This window comes from Poeciliopsis prolifica, unplaced genomic scaffold, assembly GCF_027474105.1.
Source record: "Poeciliopsis prolifica strain line A6 unplaced genomic scaffold, Auburn_PproV2 SCAFFOLD011, whole genome shotgun sequence".
NCBI lineage: Eukaryota > Metazoa > Chordata > Actinopteri > Cyprinodontiformes > Poeciliidae > Poeciliopsis > Poeciliopsis prolifica.
In genome coordinates this window covers 244,914-268,375 of record NW_026562386.1, presented here as the reverse complement: position 1 = coordinate 268,375, position 23,462 = coordinate 244,914, and the positions used below count along the sequence as shown (strand labels likewise).

The 23,462-nt window shown below is 39.5% G+C and overlaps 1 protein-coding gene across 9 annotated transcripts in view; it reads right to left on the bottom strand.

Annotated features, from left to right (window-relative positions):
• Positions 1 to 23,462, bottom strand: part of sox6 (SRY-box transcription factor 6) — a 136,052-nt gene that overhangs the window by 24,007 nt on the left and 88,583 nt on the right. For 7 of the 9 annotated variants that reach the window (XM_055037007.1, XM_055037006.1, XM_055037005.1 and 4 more), the window contains 4 exons: positions 16,029 to 16,152; positions 10,165 to 10,244; positions 2,688 to 2,837; positions 14 to 182 (listed from right to left, as the gene is read on the bottom strand). In XM_055037007.1, the coding sequence (XP_054892982.1) occupies positions 14 to 182; positions 2,688 to 2,837; positions 10,165 to 10,244; positions 16,029 to 16,152 (523 nt within the window). The remainder of the gene's footprint in view (positions 1 to 13; positions 183 to 2,687; positions 2,838 to 10,164; positions 10,245 to 16,028; positions 16,153 to 23,462) is intronic. The other 2 variants (XM_055037009.1, XM_055037012.1) reach the window with 1 other exon arrangement.

Here is a 23,462-nt window from a genome sequence, read left to right as displayed (position 1 = left end):
TTGAAAGACAAACCCCGGCCGAGGCCTCCTCCAAGCGGGCTGGGGATCCCGCCTTTGCCAATGAGACTGTTAGGGCTGCTTTTACTGCCTGGGAACAGGTTTGATGTTGGGGATGTCGGAGATTTGACCATTTCTGTCGTCTTTGGCCGAGCAGACAGGTTGAGGGGCTGTGTTCCCTCCTCCTACGGCAGTAGAGATAGGAGCATGAAAGAAGACAGATGTGAATGGGCTCCTCCCTCCCCTTCTTGGAGGAGCTCTGGATTCCCAGACTGCATGCTTCTTCTCCTCTGTTTCTGGTTAATTACAGAATCTCTATCCTGACCAACAACTCCGTTCTGATGCCTCCTTCTTTTTGTGTTTCTTCCCTCATCCCTTTCCTCTCCTCTTTTTCTCCTCTGCGATCTTCCTCACAGTCGTCCGGCGCCTTTGTTCACACTAATTAAAGCAGATTCTGTCTCTCTATACGTCTTCATCTGTTCTGCCTCTCCTCCTCCCCGCTCTCTGTGTCTGCACTCTGGTTCGAAGAATAAATAATGACCAGATAACAGCGGTGCCAATGATCAAAGACAGCTGTTCCATTCATCAGATGTCGACTTACATTATCTACTTCATTAACTTGTTTTCTAATTTCATTCCTCATTTGTGCATACTTGGTTTTTATCGCACGCTTTGATATGCCCAGTTCTAAAAAATATAAAGTGCAATCTGGCTTTTAGCTGAAGTTAAAGGAGGATGTATTTGTTTTGTACTGCTTGACTGGTTGTAGCTTTTTAGACCTGTTACAAATGCAATATGAAGAGCAGGACTTTCCATGTAGAAAATTTGAACCAACTGAAAGTTATTTAACAAGGGGAGCCAGCCTTTATAACTTATTTAACTTATTTATAAAGTACTTTATATGTTGGTTACTAGTTTGACTTATTTAATCATGAAACAGGATATTAGGCACATTGACATCAAGCAAGAATAAGCCTTAAATGTTTAGAATCCTCAACATTTAAAGCTGCAGTATATATATATATATATATATATATATATATATATATATATATATATATATATATATATATATATATATATATATATATATATATATATTACATATTTACTGTCAGTAAATACATGGTATGAGTCAGCTGGTGTGTGAAAAAAAAAATCTAGCTCTTCTGCCTTTTTCCAGTGCTCCCAGTGATATCTGGTAACAACCGATCAGAACCAGGAGGAGAGTCTTAGTGCTGTCAATCACCCCTCCGTGTCTCGCTGCTCATCTCAGCCCTCATTAATTTGATTAATGCAGGTTAGTTCTGCAAGTTGACTGCTGTTGAGGAAATTTTGATTATCAATCCTTTACTGGATGTATCCAAGGAGTATAAATACAAGACAACATAGAGGTCTGTTTCTTGTAGCCACCCTTTAATGAAGGAAAGACAAGACTACTTGCCCAAACCTGTCCATATGCACAACCAGAATAATAATTAATAGAGTTGAATCAACTGGAATTGGCACCAATAAGGGTAAATAAAGACAAGTTTATTTTACCACTAATTTTAACACTCAATTTTGAATTCTATAAATCAATTTGTGGATGATTTCAGTCTAGAATTGTGATGTGCCGATGGATTGCACAGTATAAATATTTCTTCATTCACAGCACAGTATCAATTCAAATGAAGACTTAAGTTGTCATGTTCTGTTTTTTTAAGAGCCCAAGCGTCTTCTTGGGAAAACATATGGTTGAAGCACAGTGTCCCGGGGCCATGTTATGACAGTGCCAGAAACAGTTTGTAAAGCAGTGAGGCTGAAAATGTACAAACAAAACTGAAGGCAATGTGATTCCACTGGAGTATGGAGAGAGAAGGAAGGATACCAAAACATGTTTAATAATTATTTTAATTCATTTTAACCCTAACTCTATACACCTCAAATCGAAATGTTAATGTGGTCGTGTTAAAATTGGATGTATAAACATCAATCTGGTCTGATGAAGTGAGAATTAAACAAATTATAGCTAAATAAAGTTAAATGGCAAACCAAAAAGGGTGAGGACCCGAATGGGTGTGTGTGTGCCCTGTCGTGCAAATGAAAGAAAAGCTCAAGTGGTTTCCCACCATGATTTATGGTGCTTCTCCATTGTGATATTATTAAGCTAAACTACTTCAAATGGGCATATGTCTCTGATTATGGTCTTAGTGAGCAGGAATGATGAGTGTGTCCTGTTCTTTGCATGAAGGCTGAGTCGAGTCATACCATGCAGAAGCAGGACACACATCCCGCATTTGGTTTATTTGCAGGGAGAAGAAAAATATAAAGGTTGCTGATCTCACTTGTTGCTGTGCTTTTGTCCACAGTTGTTATGCACTGGTGTAATGGGTTTATTCCATTTTAGCTTAAAAAAGGACCTGACTCTGTGGAATAACATGTGTTCCAAAAATTACTGACTTGGAGTTGCCACCACTATAGCAACCACATCCACAAAGTTCTGGTTAAAAGAGAGGGAGCCTTGTTAAAGCTCCTCAGATTGATGGCCCCACGGCGGCTCGGCTTGCAACCACTTGGTTTTAATGTTCAAGCACTGACTATTGTAGCAGCTAGTTTATTAAGACAACAACATCTGGGTCAGGCTATGTCAAGAATCACATGAGGTCTGGTCTGGTTGGTGAGTTGGTTAAAGAAACTGCGGGCTGTACCTTTACTTGAGTGATGGGGCTTGAAGAACTTTTGTCGTTCTTCAGAGACGAAGGAGAGATGGGCCCACTAGTGTTGATGGGTTGTGGTAGAGGAGGCATTTTGGCTCCAGGAGACACCTGCATGCTGGCAAGCTGGGCGGCGTACAGTTGCTGTAGGGAGGTGGAGAAACCAGCAAGGCGCTCACATCCAAATCCAGCATACATTCAAAGTTTTATATTCTCTCTTTTCCTCTCCCTCTCTGCCTCTGTGTCTGCCTTCATCCCTCCACCCCACTTCTCTTTCTTCTACGTCTTTCCTCCCTTTCCATGAGGCTGGCATTGAACCCTCTTCAAAGGTCTTAACTGTATTTCAAAGGCTGAACCCAGAGAGAGACAGCAGTCTTAAAAACCATACAGAGATGGCTTTCACTCAAAACACTTGGAGCCCCTATTTTCCACTCATCACAGAGTAAAGTTTGCTGCTTGGATGCAAGTGTGTTAGCACAGAGACCTATGCAGCTTACTATTGAAGTTTCTGGCTTGTGATTTGTCTCTGCCCAGCCATCAGGGACAACCCCCCTCATCCCACAAGCACCTTCAGCTGTTGCCATCACAGAATATATTAGACACATTGTAAGCATTTGGAACCTGCAGAAAGAGGACTAATATAATCAAAATTACATTACTAACATCGGTTGGGAATAATTTTTGACCCTGAAAACTCAGCTTACATGTACATCACAGGGATGATTACTCGACTCTGGAACCTGTAACTAGACCATGTAATGCCTTGCAGTTAAGTTGTGTTTGTGTTTATTATTAACCATTCAAAAATAGAAAACCCTTAATAAAACACGACAAGACTGGATGCATAATTTTCTTTGCACAAAGAATGGTATAATTTGACAGTGCTTAGACTTTCCATCACATGATGCGTGCAATGATTGAACTTGAGATGTATCTTGAGGCAACTGGCACAAGTCTGACACAAAGAGTTACTGTCTCAAAAAATCTGTTCCTTCAGATCTTTGCCATAGATCTCACTTTGAACAGGCGCAGTTCCTTAACCGGCTCACCTTGCTTGTCCTCCTCAGTCTAGGTAAAATGTTCAACTTGTCAGTGCCAGTTAATAAACTTTATCTCATTTTCTGTTTTGATCTGCTGCAGTTGTGCAAACTGTGTAAAAAGAGAGAAAAAAAATGTCCCCACTGTCCTCACCTTTGCTGGTTTGAATGAAGAGGAAAGCAATATAAAGCATGAAGTCAATGTAAATATCTCATGCTATAAACCCATATGTGCTCTTCTGAGAAACTTTATCACTCCCACCCATACACAAAAGGTCCATTCTTCGAGGGGACCTATGGATAACAACAGCACATGGCCAGCGGAAATGACAGCCTGATTATGTTCCCACAATGATAGTGCTGCCCCCACCTCTCTGACAAACAGCCTTTTGTCCAGGATGGGAGACACAGAAGTCAACCTAACCCCAATTTCTTCCCATCCAGACAAGACTTGGCGATAGAGGAATTTTGTGTGTCAAGGGGAGGCAAAAAGTGAAGAATCTTTTTTCTGGAAAAGGAAAGAAACTTAGGGTTTTCATTCAGTGACAGTCACTTCAGGCTACATGGAAATCTTAGCAGATGTCTGTTTGACAGATGTTTGCCAACGGGCCTTATGCTGGGCATAACCCGACCTTGAGTGGGAAGAACTTTATTGTCCCGGAAAGAGAGCTTAATTCGACTTTGCCTCAAATACCACACAGTCAGGAAACTGGCATTGATTAGTAGGTCAGTGTCACTGTGAGACAGGCATGGGCTCCCTTTGTGATTAGGAATGTTCTGAAATCCAACTAATAATAAATATTATCAAGAAAAAGAATGTTTTTTTTTCAGAGATAAAATGGTTTATTTCAGCCTTTCTCACACAGGGAAAGAAATCATATGAAGACCAAGCTTGAGTAACAACCAAAACCATTTGTGAAGTGTGACAAAGCATCTTTGAAGACTGAAGACATATGTCTGCATCCCTTTGCTGACTTTCTCTGATTTATTCTTACCCCGTTTGATATTTACTTCCAATTGGGGCAGAAAAAGTGTCATATTTATTCATGTTTGAACTGAGATCAATGTTTTGACTGTGCTCTATTACTTTTCTTTCAATACATTTCTCCTTTTTTATGTCTTGGTAATTTAGCACTTTAGAATTTGTAAACAAACATAAGACCTAGGGATTCAATTTTGACCCCATCATTGCCCATTTTCCTGCAGAACGTGGCAGATCTCAGGGGCCATAGATTTAAAGTGTGTGCGAACACACCCAAGGTCACGATGTTAGCCTCAGATAATTAAAAACAAGCCCTGTGGAGGCAGCAGAGGTTAAACGGAGAGGTTCAGTTATCTGCTTGCGATGTCAAACTCAGACTCTGTACTCTGCTGATGATGTTAGACATATTAGGTGCATAGCTTGTCATCAACAATTACCAATTTTTGAAATAACGGTTTAGATTAAAATGCAAATCTCCTATCACTTCTCTGAAGTGCACAAAAAAATGTAGTTGCATCTTTCATGTTGGCAACAAAGTCACACATTGCACATGCAAAACTGAAAAGCATATTTTATTTAAGGTAGATTAAGCACAATTTATTTGCAGCACATTCTTAACGTCTTTGTGTGACAGTCTGCGTGTAAGTGTCTCAATCACCTCTGTTTAGCCTGGGCACTGAGCACTAGACTGGATATGAGGGCATTAACTGTGCTTCAGTGCACCAAACCATTTAAAAGGCAGCGCAGCGCCAGCTCCGTTTGCCACAAGGCTTGTACAGGCTCATTGCCCAGGGCGACTACGCAGGCTGACCCAGGCTAGGCCCAGATGTCGGGAGTGGAGAAAGGCATCCTGGTGCACTGTGCCGATGCTTTCCAGTATGGCTCAACATCTGTTTCATCTGCTGGCGCCCAACCTGCTCCAATCTGACCCTCCTTCCTCCTCCTGGCCTTCCTCTGTCTCTCTATCCTACAACTATATATGTATAAACACTTTTCTGTAAGTTTCTCTTCGATATAGACACACACACATGCAAGCCGACACACTATATCGATTTATGAATGTGGTTACTTCAAGGCCTGTGGCCCCTGGAGCCAGCCCTCCCATTCACTGATGCTCACTGCATTATCAACTCTATCTGTCCATCTGTCCCTCTGTTCACCGCTGCCTCAATCCAGCTGCTCACCTTGCTGTCCTATTAGCCAACCTTCCACTCACTCTAGCTCTGCTGCTCTGCTCTGGGTTACCTTCAAAGACCCGACTTCTTTGCTCATAAACACAGAAACAGCTGCTCTCTACAGTATGCCTCTCTTTTCTTCCCTCCTCCTCTCTTCCTCTCTCTCAAAGTCAAAAGTGCTTCAGTTGTTAATGATAGAAGCATTTCTCCACATCTGTACCACACAGGCATTTACATCCAAACAAAAGATAATGTGCGGTTTGCTGCTCTCCCACTTTCTTCCTGTTTGTCCCTGACTGTGTAACACTCTTTCTTATCGCTGCAGTCGTCTAAGCCTGTGAGTACTCCTTCAGATGTGTCTGTCTGCTCGAGATGTGGTCCTGGTTTTGTTGTTAAGCGTATGGGCTGCTTTTCATCTTTACGGTGGCAGCACGGGGCTCAGCTTTATCATGGGCCTGTAAGACAGGTGCCACAGCAAATGTTCCTCTATGTCTTATCTCAAGCAGCTCGATTTTCAAGTACTGTAAAGCAGGAGGATATCACGAGCTTGGACAATTCAGAAAAGGAAATGGAGAATAATAAAAAAAAAAAAAAAAAAAAGGGAGCCGGTAATTGACAGAGAGAAATCCACAAACTAAAACACTTAGAGGTAGTTTCAGCTGCGGATTGGAAACTGGAAAACCAATACAGAAACTAAGAAAGCAAGAGAGAGAAAATTGGAGCCTGACTGAGTGATAGCAGAAGCTTTCTCTCTATTTATTTAGTCCAAGAGTGATACTACATACAGGGAACCCAGATGTTCTGCTTTATCCAATAATACTTTAACTTGTAAATGGCTGGGACTCAAATGTCTGATTTCTGTGATACAAAACAGAGCTGCGTTGAAGGTTGTCCCACTGTTCATTTGTTCTGTTAAAAAGATGGTTGATGTATTAAGTTTACATTCTCGCAGAGTAAATAGTTTTTCACTTGGTAACTGATGCAAGGGATAGTGTACAAACAGCAAATTAAATGCTGTACCAGACAGAAAATTCTTTTGTAGAGTTAGGAAAATCCCCTTCTTGTCTCCTTGCTGAATTGAATATAGTAGGCGTCCCGACAGATCGGTGGGGCACAATCCGAGCACAATTTCCTCTTTTAGGTGAGGCATGTCAGCTGTAATCAATGAAGGACAGGCGAGCATGGAGCTATTGTTTCCTGCTGGTCCCGGGCTCATCCTGGCTCTGTGTGGGCACTAATGAAGAGGGGCATGTCGCGCTGGGATAGTTTACCCGCCTTCTCTCCTGTGAGTTGCGAACCAGAGCCAATCTGTCAGGAAAGCATTGAGTGAAATTGCCCCGCGGTACAGCAGCGCCTGGTGACAGCCACTCGCCGACTGTCAGCCGCCGGAGTGATGCTACCACCTTGTATTGACAAGCAAATTACAGCCTCCCAACACTCAAACGCGCCATGGAAGATTCATTTACATCCATCAGCTCTAAGCCTTTGTTACCTCTACGTTATTTTACTCTTTTCTTTGAGAGAAGAAGGCAGGGAACCGGAGGAGGAACCCAGACTGTTATGACAGAGGAGATTGTGAAGAGCCTGCGCGGCAAACATTAAGACTGACGGAGCGGTCAGCCTTGTCTGGCCGGATGGCTGATCGCATTACCTCCATAACATTGTGGGAATTAATTCCACCAATAAGATAATGTTTAAAGGTTCATATATTGCACAATCTAAACTGAGTAAATTGGTGAAAATTATACCTTGCCTGACAGGTGACAGGAGGAGATATTTTAATTAGTGGGAGCTGTGATACAAAACAGCTGTATGTGAGTGGGATATTGTTTCTGCTAGTGTGTAAGAATATAGGGAAGATAAACAATGGCTTTGGAGTTGAAAATGAAGTAATCCTTTGCTCCAGTGGTTAATGTGAAAAAATGCCTAATGCATAAAATGGAATGCAAAGAATTAAAACAAGAATTAAATCAGCACATCTAAATCATAGTTATCAAAGTTATTTGGTTTCTATTTAAAAATCAGGAACATTTTTATGACTTCCTTTCCCATTTTAGGAAACTTTTAACAAGTTTGTTTCTAAAAAAAAAAAAAGAAAAAAGAAAGGAGATGGTGCTATTATATGTCTAGCAGAGAGAAAAACTCTCACTTAATTTCATGTCTGGGTTGATATGGTGTTTTTAATCATAGCAAGTCCCCTGGTGCTTTGTCGAGGAAGTGGTGGCAGTCACGTGGTTTGTTGATCTCAGCAATGTATTAAAGGGCATGTTTGACTTGCCTCACTGTTTTGAGGGGGAATCTCCGCAGAGTAAATAGCAGACAGCAGGATGGAATATGTGACGGGCTGACAGAGCTCAATTAATGAAAAATGCACCTCTTTTTTGTTTACTGTGTTCTGTAAAGGTCAGCCAAGTCATGGTCTTGGAGGCACTGTTTTTGCCCATTCCCAGGGTTAAACACATAATCAGAATTAATGACTCTCTAGACCCGTCTGCCCTTCTCTGCCCGACCTCAGATATATGTCTGTCTCATCTGACCTAACACGCCCCTATAAATAGACTTGTGTTTGTCTATCTAAACTGACACTCCCTTCCTGTGAACTTCAACATGCTACACCAACTCATTCACTGCAGAAACACTTTCTCCAAAGCAGGCTTAATCTTTCGCTTTTTACATGAGCAGACTCATTCAGAACCTTCCGTCCTGCCGACAGCTCTCCCTGTGGCTGCATAATGACGCATGGCTCTTGCATGCATTGTTAGAACTTGCCAAGGCTCGTTAGCATTGATAGCGGTAGCCTCAGAAGGACAAACACCATGTCTTTTCACCTTTTATTGTTAGACTCTCCTATTCAGTCTTTACATACTTCGCATTGCCATCGAGCATCACAGGTTACAGCAGTGAAAGCTCCATGTCAGCACTGCCTCAATGGCCACTTAACCACATCTTAGAAAAGATGCTCTTTAATTTCTCACTTCCTTCTTTTGTTTCCAGAGAAATTTACTGAAGTCAAATTTGAATAGAAATAAGATCTACAATTACTCAGATCTGCAAGAAAACCCAACAATTAGGGAACCCCCAAAAACCACTTAAATACATATTTTGTCAATCAGGTCCCCATATCTCCTCTTATATTTTTATGCAAATGCATGCTTAAAAAGTCTTAGGAAGACAATCATTATCACCAGTCTAGAAACTAAGATTAGGTTTGTTCTCTCAAAATAGACGAGGAAGTCTTTAAACCTCCCAAAGTAATTACATGCTATTGGGCAAAAAAAATATATAAATAAATCAACAAGTAAACAGAAAACAGTGGAATGTATTTAGCAGGGTATATTAAGATAACTATATATATTTAAATACCTGCTGACTCAGGGAAGTGTGATCATTAATAGACAACTTCACCTCAACATATGCAAAAAGATAAAAATAAAATAAAATGGTTACGGCAACCTACTATGATTAGAATAAGAATGCACAGCATGAAATGACAACAATAAAGTCATAACCTAACCATCCAGAGAAAAACCTGTCATGAAAAACTAAATGTTAAACCATAACAATAAATCAATGTAAAACCAAAAAACACCCCAAAAAATAATGACATGCAGACTGAAATACCCTATAGTTTATCTGCTTATTTTGTAATAATACTATGAATGACTGTAAAGGAATAATTCATATTATTATATATATTAAGAATTATGCCCTGGGGTTGAGCCCTGACCTGGGTTCAGCTCTTTTAAATGCTGCGTGAGAAGATTCCTGGGGCAGCCCCTAGGGCTGTGGGACAGATCTCAACAGTCTCAAACCTCTGCTCAGCCCCTCTGAGGATCATTTGTAACAGGTTATTTCTTTCTCACACTCATATTTAAATTGATTTTCATCTATACTTTATTCTCCTCACACAGCTAAATTGAATATTGCACTGACTTTGTAAGACAAAAGCAATGAGAAGGTTTTTTTTTTTTTTTTCTCAGAGGCAATTGTCCTTTGATAAATTTACTGGCAGAGGATTAAAGTTACCAAAGTGATTCTCATTCTCTCTAATAACTATTATCTTTCTAACTCCTCTATCTGGCAGAACAAGTGGGGATAAATCTTCTTTAAAATAGGTATAAATTACATATGTAAGGTGATAAGCGGGTGCGAGGCAGGGGGGTCTCCAGGATTATTTAGTGTGCAGCTCATTACTTGGCTCACAGCTGCTTAGCCATCCTTTCTGCCCTGAGCTTGGCGGGCGTCCCAAGCATTCTTTGTCATAGGACTGCACATACCTGGAGCTGGAGGGGGCTGAGTCCTGACGCTGCTGCAGCTGCCATTGTGGATGGAATGAACTGCACTGGGTAGTTATCACCTGTCAGAGAGGGAGAGAGAGACAACAATGCATGCAGGTTCAGACAATGAGCCGGTCCCACAGCTCCAGGCAAGTGCCAACATGGATTGTGGACACTTTGCTGCTCCCGCCACAGTAATGTGGTACATTGCAATGCGCCCTCGGCTTCAATCCAAAACATCTGCATTAACAAAAGCCTAAGGTTGGTTTGACTGGAGTGGGATTATTGAGGAACGTTCCTTACTCTTCCTGCACACTTTTCATCATGGAAAATACCTTGAAAATTCTGCATCAGTTTTTTTTTTTTTGGAGTATTTTTTGGAGGAGGGGTTGTTGATTGGTTTAAGTGAGCATCAGGAAAACATGTATATTGAACCAATTGGACCTGAGTGCATCAAGACCTTCATTTTTTTACTATGTACAGAATCTGAGCCTTGTGTTTTAACGCAGTGTCTTTTAGTGAGACCCATTCTTGCCATGGATTTTCTGTTAGATGTAGACCTGAACTTTGACTGGGTCATTCTAACATATGAATATGCTTTGATCTAAACCATTCATTTGAACAAAGTTTTTTTTTAATTTTTGTACCCCCAAGATTTCCCTGCATTAACATTCATCCAGCCCCCACATCAACTTTGACCAATTTCCATGTCCCTGCTGAGTAACTATATCTCTGTGCTGCCACCTCAGTGTTTCATCCCAGCGGATGAAATGTTCCAGAAATTGTGCCGTATTAGTTTTAGACCCAACATAGTTGTTTGCATGTCAACCAAAAAGTTACATTTTGGTCTCATTGGAGCAGAGGACCCTCATTCACATGTCATATGTTTGTGGGAAACTGCAAACATGACTTCAAATGACTTTATTTCAACAATGACAAAAAGAACTTGGCGTTATTCAAAGATGTTCAAAGCTTCAGGTATTGTTTTATAATCATATTCTGCTTTGAACTCCCCACAACTTTCTCCCTGCCCTGTCCTTTTTGTCTCTTGGTCTTCATAGTGCTGCCTGTTCACCAACAAATTACAGAGGGCTTCACTGAACAGCTGGAGACCTACGGAGATTAAATTACACATAGCTGGAGTTTTTCTAAACAGCTGATCTCTGCAGGCAATTGTTTGCAATGTATTTGGGGTATCAATGTAAAGGTGAGATATATATATATATATATATATATATATATATATATATATATATATATATATATATATATATATATATATATATATATATATATATATATATATAAATATATGCAGATTTATATTTATAGAAAGTATACATATAATTTTAATTCCACTTCTACATAAAATCCAAAAAACACATTAAAGTTCGAGGTTGTCATTTGTGGAAAAGTTCAAGGAGTCTGAACACTTCTGCAGGCACTGTAACATTTTATCCCTGGATTTCAGTTTGTCTGTTTGTAAAAACATAAGGCATGTTCTCTCAGGCAGTTCCCACAGCTGTACACTTACAGCTGGCTATTGTTCAACACATTGTTTGTTTCTGACTGATTTCTTTGGCAGCATAGCAAAAGCACGTGTATGCAAACTGGTTGGAACAAGTGTATGGTGTCCCAACAACAAGGATGAAGAAAAAAAAACCTCAAACACGCTCTTATCGCACTTATCACTATGATCAAGCAACAAGGAAAACTGTGCTTCCTTTTATTAACATTGGCCTGCCATGAAAACATTTTTCAGACAGCTATTTGCAAACAACTACAGTAGAAGTGAAATCGTTAACAATATTGAGACACACTCGATCTGGCGTGTTGAAGTGGACAGAACATGTCTACTGACATAGCCCAGCAATCATACAGGAAAGGTTGGTTTGAGGCATGTGTCTGAGGGAGAGGAGGTGGTGGGGTGCACTGTGGGAGTGGGGAGGGGGTTGTTGGCCTTCGCTCAAACCCCACTTCTGCCTGTCACTTCTCCTCACAAACATATGGAGCCATTAAGCCACAGACAAGGTAAATGTATGTACCTTCTCTTTCACTTTGCCCTCGTCCGCCTGCCTCTCTCTGCAATCTTGTACAGCACTGCACAATGTGATACAGGCCATGGAAATTCAATCCCCATTTAGTGCCAAATAAAATCACACACAGAAGTGGTTTCAAATGGTGCCAGGTTAGATGTACAGGGGAGGTGGACTGTAGTTATTTCCACACCTCCTCTTTTTAGTATTGCTTTCTCTCTGTCTCATTTGCTCTCTGCAGACTGTGACGTAGGATTGGGGGATAATAAATGGCTGGGTGTCTCTTGATGTCATGTGAAACCTGGGAAGGGTCATGTGCCACCTTTTGACTGCCAAGGGGGGGTCTGGTGTTACAAGGTCTGGGTTTTTGGGTACAAACTGTGCACAAGAACCAGACTGCAGCTTGGCGTCACAAAGTAAAGAAATTATGTTAAAAACTTATTTTTTTTCTTCTCTAAAATGTACCTCAACGTTTTCATGTTCAGATTCTGGGTTATAAATGCCACGGTGGAAGAGTGGGGGAGTAGATCAGGTGACGCCATTGCTATATTTCTAGGTTCAAGTGGCCCCATAAAACATAAGTCATAGATCTGCTGAGACCTGACAGATGAAGCTGAAGCCTTTCTTAGGGTCAAATCAAGTCATGAAGAATGGGCGAGAACACTGTTTCCCAACGCACACTACCCTGCATCTTTTCTCTGCTTTAGCAAACCGGATTCAGATGTTTGCAGTTTAGTAAAAGTCGCCTGCTAATCAACCATCAATTGTAATTAGGTGTGTTGAAGCAGGTAAACAACTAAAACATGCAGGGCAATGTGTCCTGAGGACCAGGATTGGGAAACACTCAGCTGGAGGACTCAAAACCTGAAACATGATAATACCTTTTGTTCCACTAGCATTAATTTCAAACTGCTAAATCACTTTGTAGAAAAACAGTAAAAGGGCTTCGACAGTTAGGTTTTCAATGTCTTGCCTAACAATTTTACAACATAACTTTTTCTAACTCAATTTGTATTGTAAGCTGTAAAAAAATTAAAGCCATACTGCAATATATCAGCAAGACGAGCATAGATGTCCTGCTGGGTGAGCTCTTCCCTCTATGTCCACAGATGTATTTTAATTATTTAACTTTTTTTGAAAAACTCTGTTTCTCCTAAGGTCTTGCAAAACCAGAAGACGTTTTTAAGAATTGCTTTAAGCATATTTGGCTCTGGTTTCATCTGTTAATATTGCTATCATTATGCTTGTCACAAGCTTGTGTTGATGCTTAAAAGGCAGAGAAAAGAAAATGTTATCTTCACCAAAAGATTCCATGTTGTCTTTTAAGGAATGTCTTTTTGGTCATGCTGTATCAATTTGAATTCAGGATTTGAGAATAAAATGTTAAATGGCCCTCATTCAGCACTGATAAAGAAACTTTCACCAGATACTCCAGCATATTTAACAAACTGGTGTGTATTTTTTTTTTTAACAATGCCTACTTTGAGAAAAAAAACAGATTAGTACCCCACTCCTCTTTGACTGACATGTCAAAAAGCAACTGAATTTTTTGTTGATTATTTTTGATTACTACCAGGAAGGAAATCACGCTGTCACCCTAGGCAAAGGGCCATGCTCCTCTTATCAGAAACCACAACTGCTGCAGTATTTAAAAAAAATAATAAAATGACAAATTCAAAGAGATCCAACATAAGTTTGAATGCGACAAGTTACAACATAAAAAAGCAAGTTACAACTCATAGGGATGTCTATGAGAAAAAAATAGGCAAGAAATTATGAGCCTATTCTGCAAGACTGCTCGAGGCCAAGCGCCGCCATGTTAGTGAAAATAGACTGAAAAAGTCCAATTGGCATCTATTTGTTCAAAAGATGACTTGGCGCCTTTATGACTGTGCTTGTCCACCATGCAACATCAGGCCGTTGAGCACAGCTAGTGCAGGAGGTGATGACCTTCTTCCATGGTGCCAGAATGACTCTTTCACTATGATAGCACCACAGGGTTAGGGGAGCCATAACAGGCTGCCCCTGTGAGCTGTCTCATAATGATAACATCAGATTAGAGCACCTTATAGTCCACTTCATAGAGAATGAGCACAGCAGCACCCTGTACACCCTGCAGATGGTTGGTGATAACATTGTCTGCCATGTGGAAATAATAAAGTCGTGAAAGAAAAGGCCCTTTGACTAAAAACGTTTTCTGACCCCCTTTGCTATTTCATCATGAACTCATGAATTATGCAGCAAACTTACACATTGTGACCCCTGACCATGATTCCCAAATAGCTCTTGTTATTTGAGCTAAAACATTTTCGGTGTCAAATGTATTGCGAAAAGCAAAGTGGTGAAAGACTCCCCTCAGGCACTTTGTTTTTAGCTGTCATGGCTCCATAGTTCCAAAATAGCTGACTTTCGTTTCATGCAGGCTTGCTATAGTTAATTCATTACCTGCTCTACCACACCTTTTAATGCTCTGTTTTGAACCTGACTAATGATTTGTTCTTTTTTTCTGTTATTTTTTTACAACAAAAATTGTTTTTGTTTACATATATATGCCTCCTCATTATGATCTCACTCTACTAGCACTAGTTGAGGTGAAGACAAATCAATCAGAAGTCATCTGTTGTTATTGTATTTCGAATTAAAACATTAAATGCTGTGTAACAAGTTTACTTTTTAGTATGACTTGCAGGTGTTTAAAATATTTTGACAAGGCATCAATCAACATGTACCTACAATAAAAAGCCTTTTTTTTTCAAAAGACGTGCGGCTTATTTTTTGTTTTTTCTTCATTCAAAAGAAGAAAGGAAAGAATGAGGCATGCCTTTACTTGCAAGGAACACAGTTTCACATGCAAGGTAATTGGTCTTAAAATATTTATAGAGTACCAATCCAACACCTTTTTTACTAATTACTGAATTTTACAATTACATAATTCTGCAAAAGAGTGTTTCTATACTTGGGTGTTTGTAAAGGCAAGTTTATTTCCTGTATTCCTTGGGACTACAATAAACGCCTTAAAAATACTCAAGTTTCCAACATGTCAGCATTCATTTTTTTTCTGCACAGCATTGTTAAGATCAACAGTCACAGGAGACGGTTGGTAAAAAAACAGGTTCAGGCTATGACCCTGAAAACAATATATGCAAAAAACCAAAAATGTGGAAGAAAGTACTGTGGTTGTCCCCATCCTAAATATTGTGGTCACAGATGATGGGAAAACTAACTACAGGAAAATTAAGTAAGAAATTCTCTTAAAGGCTACAGTTGATATGATACTGGAGTGGAGGTCTGTCATCCAGCAGAAACAATCCTACATCTATAACCAGAGCTACAGAGGAATGTTCTGGATCAAAGCATTTGCATGTGTTAGAATGTCCCAAACCTGCATTGTATCAACAATCTTTGAAAATGCTAGAGAACTCAGAGTCATTCAGGCTCTTCATCTTATCTGTGGTTGCTTGAGCTGTTTGGAAAAGAAAAATGGGCAAAACAAATAGTTTCTAGATGTGCAAAACTGGAAGATATACCCCAAAACACTTGAAGCTGAAATTGTGCTTAATTGTGCAAGTATATGCATATGTACCCCACACCTTTTCTTATTTTTAGTTATAAAAATGTTGAAAAACATATATAATTTTCTTTTAGTTCACAATTATGCAATGCCTTGTGTGTGTCTATCAAAAAAAAAAAAAACTAATTAAATGTGATTTATATATATTTTTGCGTTGCATTGCAAATTAGCTATACATTTTCAGATTAAAATTAATTCCTTGGCATAAATATATGAGCAAAAAAAAAAAAAAAAGAAGACTTAATTAACAAGCATACCTGGCTTGTAAGACATTCCAGGAGGGAAGAGAAAGCCTTGCTGGGCGGCAGCTGCTGCTGCTAGAGTGCGTTGGTCGTGTGGAAAGATGGGGATCATGAGCGGAGGCATGTGACCCTGGACCTGCTGAACAGATAGGGAGCAGAGATCAGAGAGGGGCCCCAAGCACAGCCATGGCACACATGGAAACATGGAGCATACTGAGGGGGAGGCTAGATCACAGCTCTTCCTAACATGTGCTGACAAGGGGCTCCGTGGCAACGACGGCGCTCGTGCGCTTGCACAATACCTGGCCGAGCTACGCCTGTTCTTAATCCAGGCCGCAATTTCACCTTAGCACATCAAAGGACCCGAAAAGTCACATTGCTGGAGGAATGAAGAAGGGAGAGCAGCAAAGTACAGTAGTCTTATGAGAGGCGCTACAAAACATGTCTGGGATTACTTCACCACTTCAGAGAAACAGCTACCAGTATAAACACACTTTCCTCTCAATGGAAATTCAAACACTTATAAAATTTCAAATGATCATTCAATAAGAAGGCAAACCAATGGAATAAATCTAGTAAATTATACCAGCTCTCTCTTACATAGAAAGCTCTTCACGGCCAAGGACCAAGCTACATGTCTGACTTCAATCACAGCTACACACCATCAAGAATGCAGGATTCATCTCAGTTCAGCTAAATAAAGATTCCACATAAAATTCATGTTACAAAAAAATGAAAGAAAAAAAAAAAACTTTGGTAAAATTCAGCCTGTTTTGTTCACATTTCTTTTTTATGCAAGCATATTCTTAAGGTATATTTTGAAATTAATTTTTTGTATTTTACAAATACCTGTTGTTGATATTTTCTTTAAAGAATGTATGTACGCGGTACAAGGCTAAGGACTGTTAATTTTTAGGTATGGACCAATATAAATAAATTTGGATGTAAAAAAAAAAAACAGCAGTTGATGTCCTTTAGCTTATTGTGTTTCAAAATCAGCCCAGTTGGAGATAAATGTAATTGAAATATAATAACAAAACAAACCTTCATTTGTGTGTCAAGGATAGTTGAGTAGCTCATTTTCCTAAGTGGTGTGTGTGTGGCCAACATGTTGCGAATCCAATTTTTCTGTCATTTTCAGCTTCCTGAAGCATTGTGACGGGGAGCAGACTGACTACCCCGACTTGCGAGGGTTAATCGAGCAGCGAGCTAGATCACCTCGGGGGAACCAGCCTGGGAAATAGGTTAATAAAGGTCATCCCCCAAAATAAACACTTTACAGAATGTTTCCCCATTCATCCCCCTTAAAATCAACTCGCAATAAAACCGGTCTGGGTGCAATTATTGCCGCTGCATTGGGGCATGAAATCAACCTGTCCCACGTTCTGGCTGAAGTCTGCTATGAACTCCACTTTGTCAGCCTGTGCTGCTTCCCCCCCGTGGACTCTTTCTTGCGGGAGTACTTGCATCCAGTTTATCTCGCAGCTAGCAAGCCAAACCCACTAAAGACAACTTTATTGATTTGTCCAGAGGTGCAAAGCTAGACTGAAAACTAAATAAACACAGGCATTTTATGTCTACTGAGCTTTTGCAAAAGTGCAAGTGCAGAAGTTGTGAGAAAAAAGTGTTAAAAGAGAGCATGCAATACTTCGAAAAAGTAATTCTGCAAAATTTGCTGCCGATGAAGAAAAATAAATGCCTTAAGGAGTCTGTGACAAATATCCTTCGAAAACAATCTTCAAAGGGACTGGTTAGCCAAGTTTCCAAGCTGGACGAATGAAAGATGGAGTTTGGCCTTGCATGTTTGGAACACATGGAAAAACACAATAATTAATGTCACAACACGAGGCGGGGCAGGGCAGGAGGGATTATGAAGTGGGGAGTGGACACTGGGGAACACAGCTCTGCTCTGTCTCTGTTTGAACAGTTTAAACAGCCAGAGCTATACATACACTAGCTAACGGGCATAAAAGTGCTCCCTTGTCTCTATCCTTATAGCCAAAAATGTTACGTGGCAATCCATGACATTTTTAGGAATTTGCTAAAAATCTTTGGCAATAAGTTAAAACACATATTTTATTTATTTTACCTAACTAAACTAAATTAAAAAGATGAAGTAGTCTGGTTTTAATGGATTGACTTTAACTACTTTGGATACTATTAATATGCACATGTGCTCAAAGCTCACAAAACAGCACTAAGGATACACTGTCATGATTACAATTACATGAAAGGTCAAATGTGACCACATAAGCAAACATAACAAACCTCTACAGAAAGCCATACTGCTGTATAGTGAATGATTTCCGCTCAAAGCGTCTGATGCATGGATGGATTTTTCTCCAGCAACACTAAATGATAAACTTTAAGTGAGACAATTTCTTCTGGGATATCAGCTTTTATTACTGTTATTATTTTAAAATATGGAGGCGAATGTACAACATCCGCTGAGGCGAAAACAGAGAAGAGATGTGCGCTGGAGGGGAAATAAATGCATTGACTGTGAATGGCTGTGATTCGCAGTAATGAGCTCTGGGCATTAAAGTTTAATTTACAGCCGCTAATGTCAGAAAAAAAAAAAAGCAAATCAGATTTTTGAGGAATTTCAGGGTGTCAAAAAATACCAGAGGTTACTTGTCAATTAAGAGCTGTCAGAGCAGATTACAATGTTTTCATTAAGCCTTTTTGGGTAATCCTGAGTGCGAAAGAAAAACATATTTTAGAACATAGGGGAAGAAGGAGAAGTACATAGGTGTGTGGCCTCCACTATGTCTCAGTTTCTACAAATCCAACCCTCCCTCGCCTTTAAGAGTTACCCTCAAGTTCATCTTCATGTGGGCTGTGTGCCCAGGACATTTCTATTGCCAAGATGATCTTGAAGAGTTGGAGAGTGAAGTGGAGCAGATGTGAGGGGGCGGTGGGGTGGCACTCGGGCAGCGTCCTCCCTTCTCCTCATAAAATACAGGAGCATTGTTGTGCTGGCACTGCTCTTCCTTTGTCTTAGCACTCCTAAGCACTGGATAATGTCATTTCACACCATCTGCCCCCAGGCTTCATTAAAGATACATGAATGGGCTATCTTATGAGGAACAGGTGCTATTGTTTGTCCCTCAAGACTCAGCACTAAGGATCTGACTCGGAATACTTGAAGAGGAGCATCTGTAGTGATCAGTCAGACAGACTTGGCTGAGGCCCCCGTCTCCGCCAGCACGCTCTCCAACAGAGGTTTCCAGGGGAACTCAGCCGCCTTGCTACATGTATCATCAATTCAGATGACCTGATGAAGTCTGTAGCAGGCCAGCGTGCAATCTGTTTCCCTCTCGAGGAGCTGCTGCTTTTTGATAAATAGAGTCAGCTTAACCATCCAGTTTAAGAGGGAGACTTCACAGTAATCAAATAGGAGATATGTTTTATAAGATGAAAGAAAATCACAAATTGTTCTTTATTTATTGCTTTGTGTACAATTCATTGTCTCCCAGCTTGATTTTTACAAACTGTACATTTATTTTAATGACTCATGACATAAATTGTCTGAAAAATTAAAATGCCCCAAATCTCTTTTCTTCTCCCTTTTAGTCTTTTATATTTATTTGAATAGTAACATTTTTCCCCAAAAATGTAAAACTCCCAAACTTGACAACTCTGAAAACAGTACAAAAACGTGAAATTCAGTTAAAGCCAAATTTCTTTTATTTAGTGAATTTTACTTAAGATAACCACAAGCAAGTCTCTCAAAACATCGAGGCAATTTTCTAATAATAAATAAATAATAAAACACTTCTGTTTTTTTGTAATTTTTAATTTTTTTATTTTATTTTTTTTTTTTTTTCATTTTTCCAGAATCACATTTCCTGATAAAAACATTGACATGGTCTACACTTATTTCCTCTGCTGTATTGCAAAAAAATTACAAATAATTTTGTCTCACTTATATAAGATATTTTGAAATTAAATGTTTAAAGGAAGGAATGTTCATAAAACGAGCTGATATATTTAATTTTTTTATGCATGGTGCACCTTACACCATGAATCCCAGCTACTACTAACACGCTCAGTGCAAATCGAGATGTACAGCGCATTACAGTGCTCACTTGGGACTCTGTCAACACCCATGCTCCTCACTGTCTGTTACAGCCTCTACAAAGAACACAGGAGGGCTTTCCATCGGAACCATTTTGCACTCACATGTACTGATCTGCCCCAAGTTGTCTGTGCAAGGTAGGATAATACGATCAAAGTAAAATCAGTTTTTAGAATGTTTTCCTTCTTATTAACAAGGAGATAAATATTATTGTCCTTGTCAGGAGAATAGTTGTTAGCCTTAGAGATTATATGTTACTTGGTACCTTTTACACACTCCTCAAACAAAATCTGTATGACTTGCATTCATGGGACAAGTTAAGGTCTTTTGAAGGATTTTAGAAAAAAAAAAATTTTTATATTTAGATGATGACAAATTTATTTTCTATTTAAGAGTATTGAAATCTAATTTTAATTTAAAAACAAAACATTTTGACATTTTAGAGGCTGTTAGATCCCTTGTTCCATTTCTTTTTCATATTTTCTGCTGGAGGAGTTAAAAGATTTCACCTAGGGAGGGTAGACTCCAGCTGTTGGTGTAAGAGCTGATGGTTCACACCCGTGCCCTACCCCCACCCCTCGCCCTTTCCTCCCTTGTGCCCCCACAGAGCCGTACACCAATTGAAGGTGAGAAGAAATTACCTTTTGTGAACAATTTAAAACAAAAATGATCTTGAGCTCCATGGCAAGTCTGGCTTCACCCCATTTCTAGCTCACACACCAAAACTGACACTAACAGCGGGATATGTTTAACATTCGCCACTGTGTACAGCCCGCTGAGTGTACACTGAACAGAAGCCTTAACAGGGAAAAAAAAAAAAAATCCACAGTGGAAGCAATTCTGCTGAATACTCTGCCTAAGGATTTTCTTCCCTCCAATCCAACAATCAGCAGTTCTTGCAGCACGCATTGCTGCTTTCCTACTGCTCGCTCATTGCCATACGCTGAACACTCAGATCACACAGCAGACGCATACATTGATCAAATACGCAATGGTGTTTGGATTTGTCTGTAACTAATGGTAATCAGACATACAGATCAATAGATCTGAAGCAGACTTTGATGCTCCAGACTCCTGCTTCTGAATGAAGGTCTTCATATTACCACCCACTCAACTGAAGGGCATTATTCCTGCTTGTCTGCTCTGGAAATTAGAATAGGGAGGGCAAAGGCACTCAGGTCACCAACAAAGGGTCCTTGTCTTGATGAAGTCTCTGACCTTTTATCATCAAGAGAAGTAGAAAAAAAAGAAACAAGATACAAGAAAACCTTTTATGGCAGCATTTTGTTCAAAAGTCAAAGACTATCTATGTTTTTTTTCTGCAAATTGTTGGGGTTGAGCAAATACCCCAACATTAAAAGTAGGCACAGTTTGTTTTGGCTGGAGACGGCCAAAACACTACATTCTCTGTTTGTAGTGCTAAAAGCTGTTTGGGATGAAATTCAACAAACGTTCAGAAGTAGGGCTATCCAGAGGGAACCACCACTGGTTACTAATTCCTTCAACAGTACAGTAATCTGTTTTGGACAAACGTCAGTTCAATATGTCTACATTATGTACACAGAAACTTGAAGACAGGATTGTGCAAACTTTTGACACACCAAAACACTCCAGTCCACAAATCTCTCCACTGTAGCCGACGTCTACTATGTCTTTTGAAATCCTGGGTAAAACTACTGAAAATGTGTGTTTAAATGCAAAATTAAACTTTATTTCTGTACTTTTGTGTGTTTGTGCCTTTAATGTGGGTCTAGGCAAAAAGTGTACTGGCCTGGTTGCCTTGCAGTGTTAGTGGATTCACATCCAAGATGGAAAATGAAATATAGTGACATACTCAGTAAATTAGAATATGTATAATAACTTTTAATATGTTATTAGTCAGATTAAAAGTTCCTTTAGAAAATAACCTTTTATTAAGCCCACATTTATGATACGTTTTTATTTTTAAAAAACTGTTGTCTAACGTATGTGAAAAAATATTATAATTAACAGGAAAAAGATTGAAAACAGATTTAAAACATGAGCCTGTGTTTATTTAATTTGTTTAAGATGTTTCACTTTGTGAACTGAGCTATTGCAGTGAATTAACCTAATCAACCTTTCACTGACGTTCTAATTTATTAAATCTTGCCGTATATGAAATAGTAAAACATAGGCTTTGTTGTGAAAGCTGATGTAATGCTTAGTTTCCATAACCTTGTGGAAAAAAACAACACAAGGTATATAGTATTATGCAATGTAAATAAAGAATACCTAAAACAGGATCTTTTTTCCTGACTTGACATCAACTAAGAAAGATGGGGATCGATGGTCTGTGTTATTGTCCTGTAAATACAACCTAACTGTGTGCATGTACAGCTGTGGGAATAAGTAATTCCCTCAGAGCTGTTCTCCAGTAGCCTCAGTCAGGTTGTAAAGAACATTAGACATGGGGCAGTCAGATAAACAGGTATTTTAGTGTGATTTAAACTTGGTTTGGGGAGAGGGAAATAGAGGGATTTAACCGTATCAAGCTTATAAAATACAGTCAGCCTGAGGTTTGGAATATCTTTGGATTTTGTTTTGATTTTTACAAAATATTTGCAATATAATCTGCTCCCTGCAGAATTGGCATTTCATGTGTAATTTATTACCAATGTCTCCAAAACGTATTTCTTCAATGTATTAACATAGAAGGGAAAGCTATTATTATTATTATTATTATTTAGACCAAAATATGACATCAACCCTAATTTACATGATTTGATTGTCCACATGATGGTGGGGTTTCCCCCCTTTGACGGTTCTTTTTGCAACAAACTCAGCCTCTGTCTTGATTATTGCCTCGCAGCTGCTGGGGCCGCACAACACAACAGAGCCCCTTCTGTTGTTCAGCAGAAAAACTCCTGTCAGGAAGGAGCGACTTTATTAGACACACAAGTTTGCTCAGGCTTTCAAACACTCTCGGATTTCACTGTAACGTCGGCTCAGAGAAACCACGAAATTTGTGCAAGATCAAACACCGCAAGCACTTTATATTTCTGATTTTCCAATAAAATCCAAAAGATATTTGCAGAACTGAGTCAAAGAAAACAAACAAAAATATTTTCTTTTTCTGCTGCAAACTGAGCAGGACAAAATAGCTCATTATATTCTGCTTTGGAATGCTTGGGTTCTCCTTTCTCCCCCACCCCAAAACAAAAAGCTCCTTTTTTTTGCATTAGCCATAGGCTGAATGCTTTCCTTTGCCACCCCTGCCCTGAGAAAACACACTCCTGTTTCTTGCTGCCTGTACACAGTTGAGCTTATTAATGCAGCTCCTTCAATCCCTGTGAGTGTGCCCACTGCTGAGGATGACGACCCAGTGCAAAGACAAAACAGTTTGCACA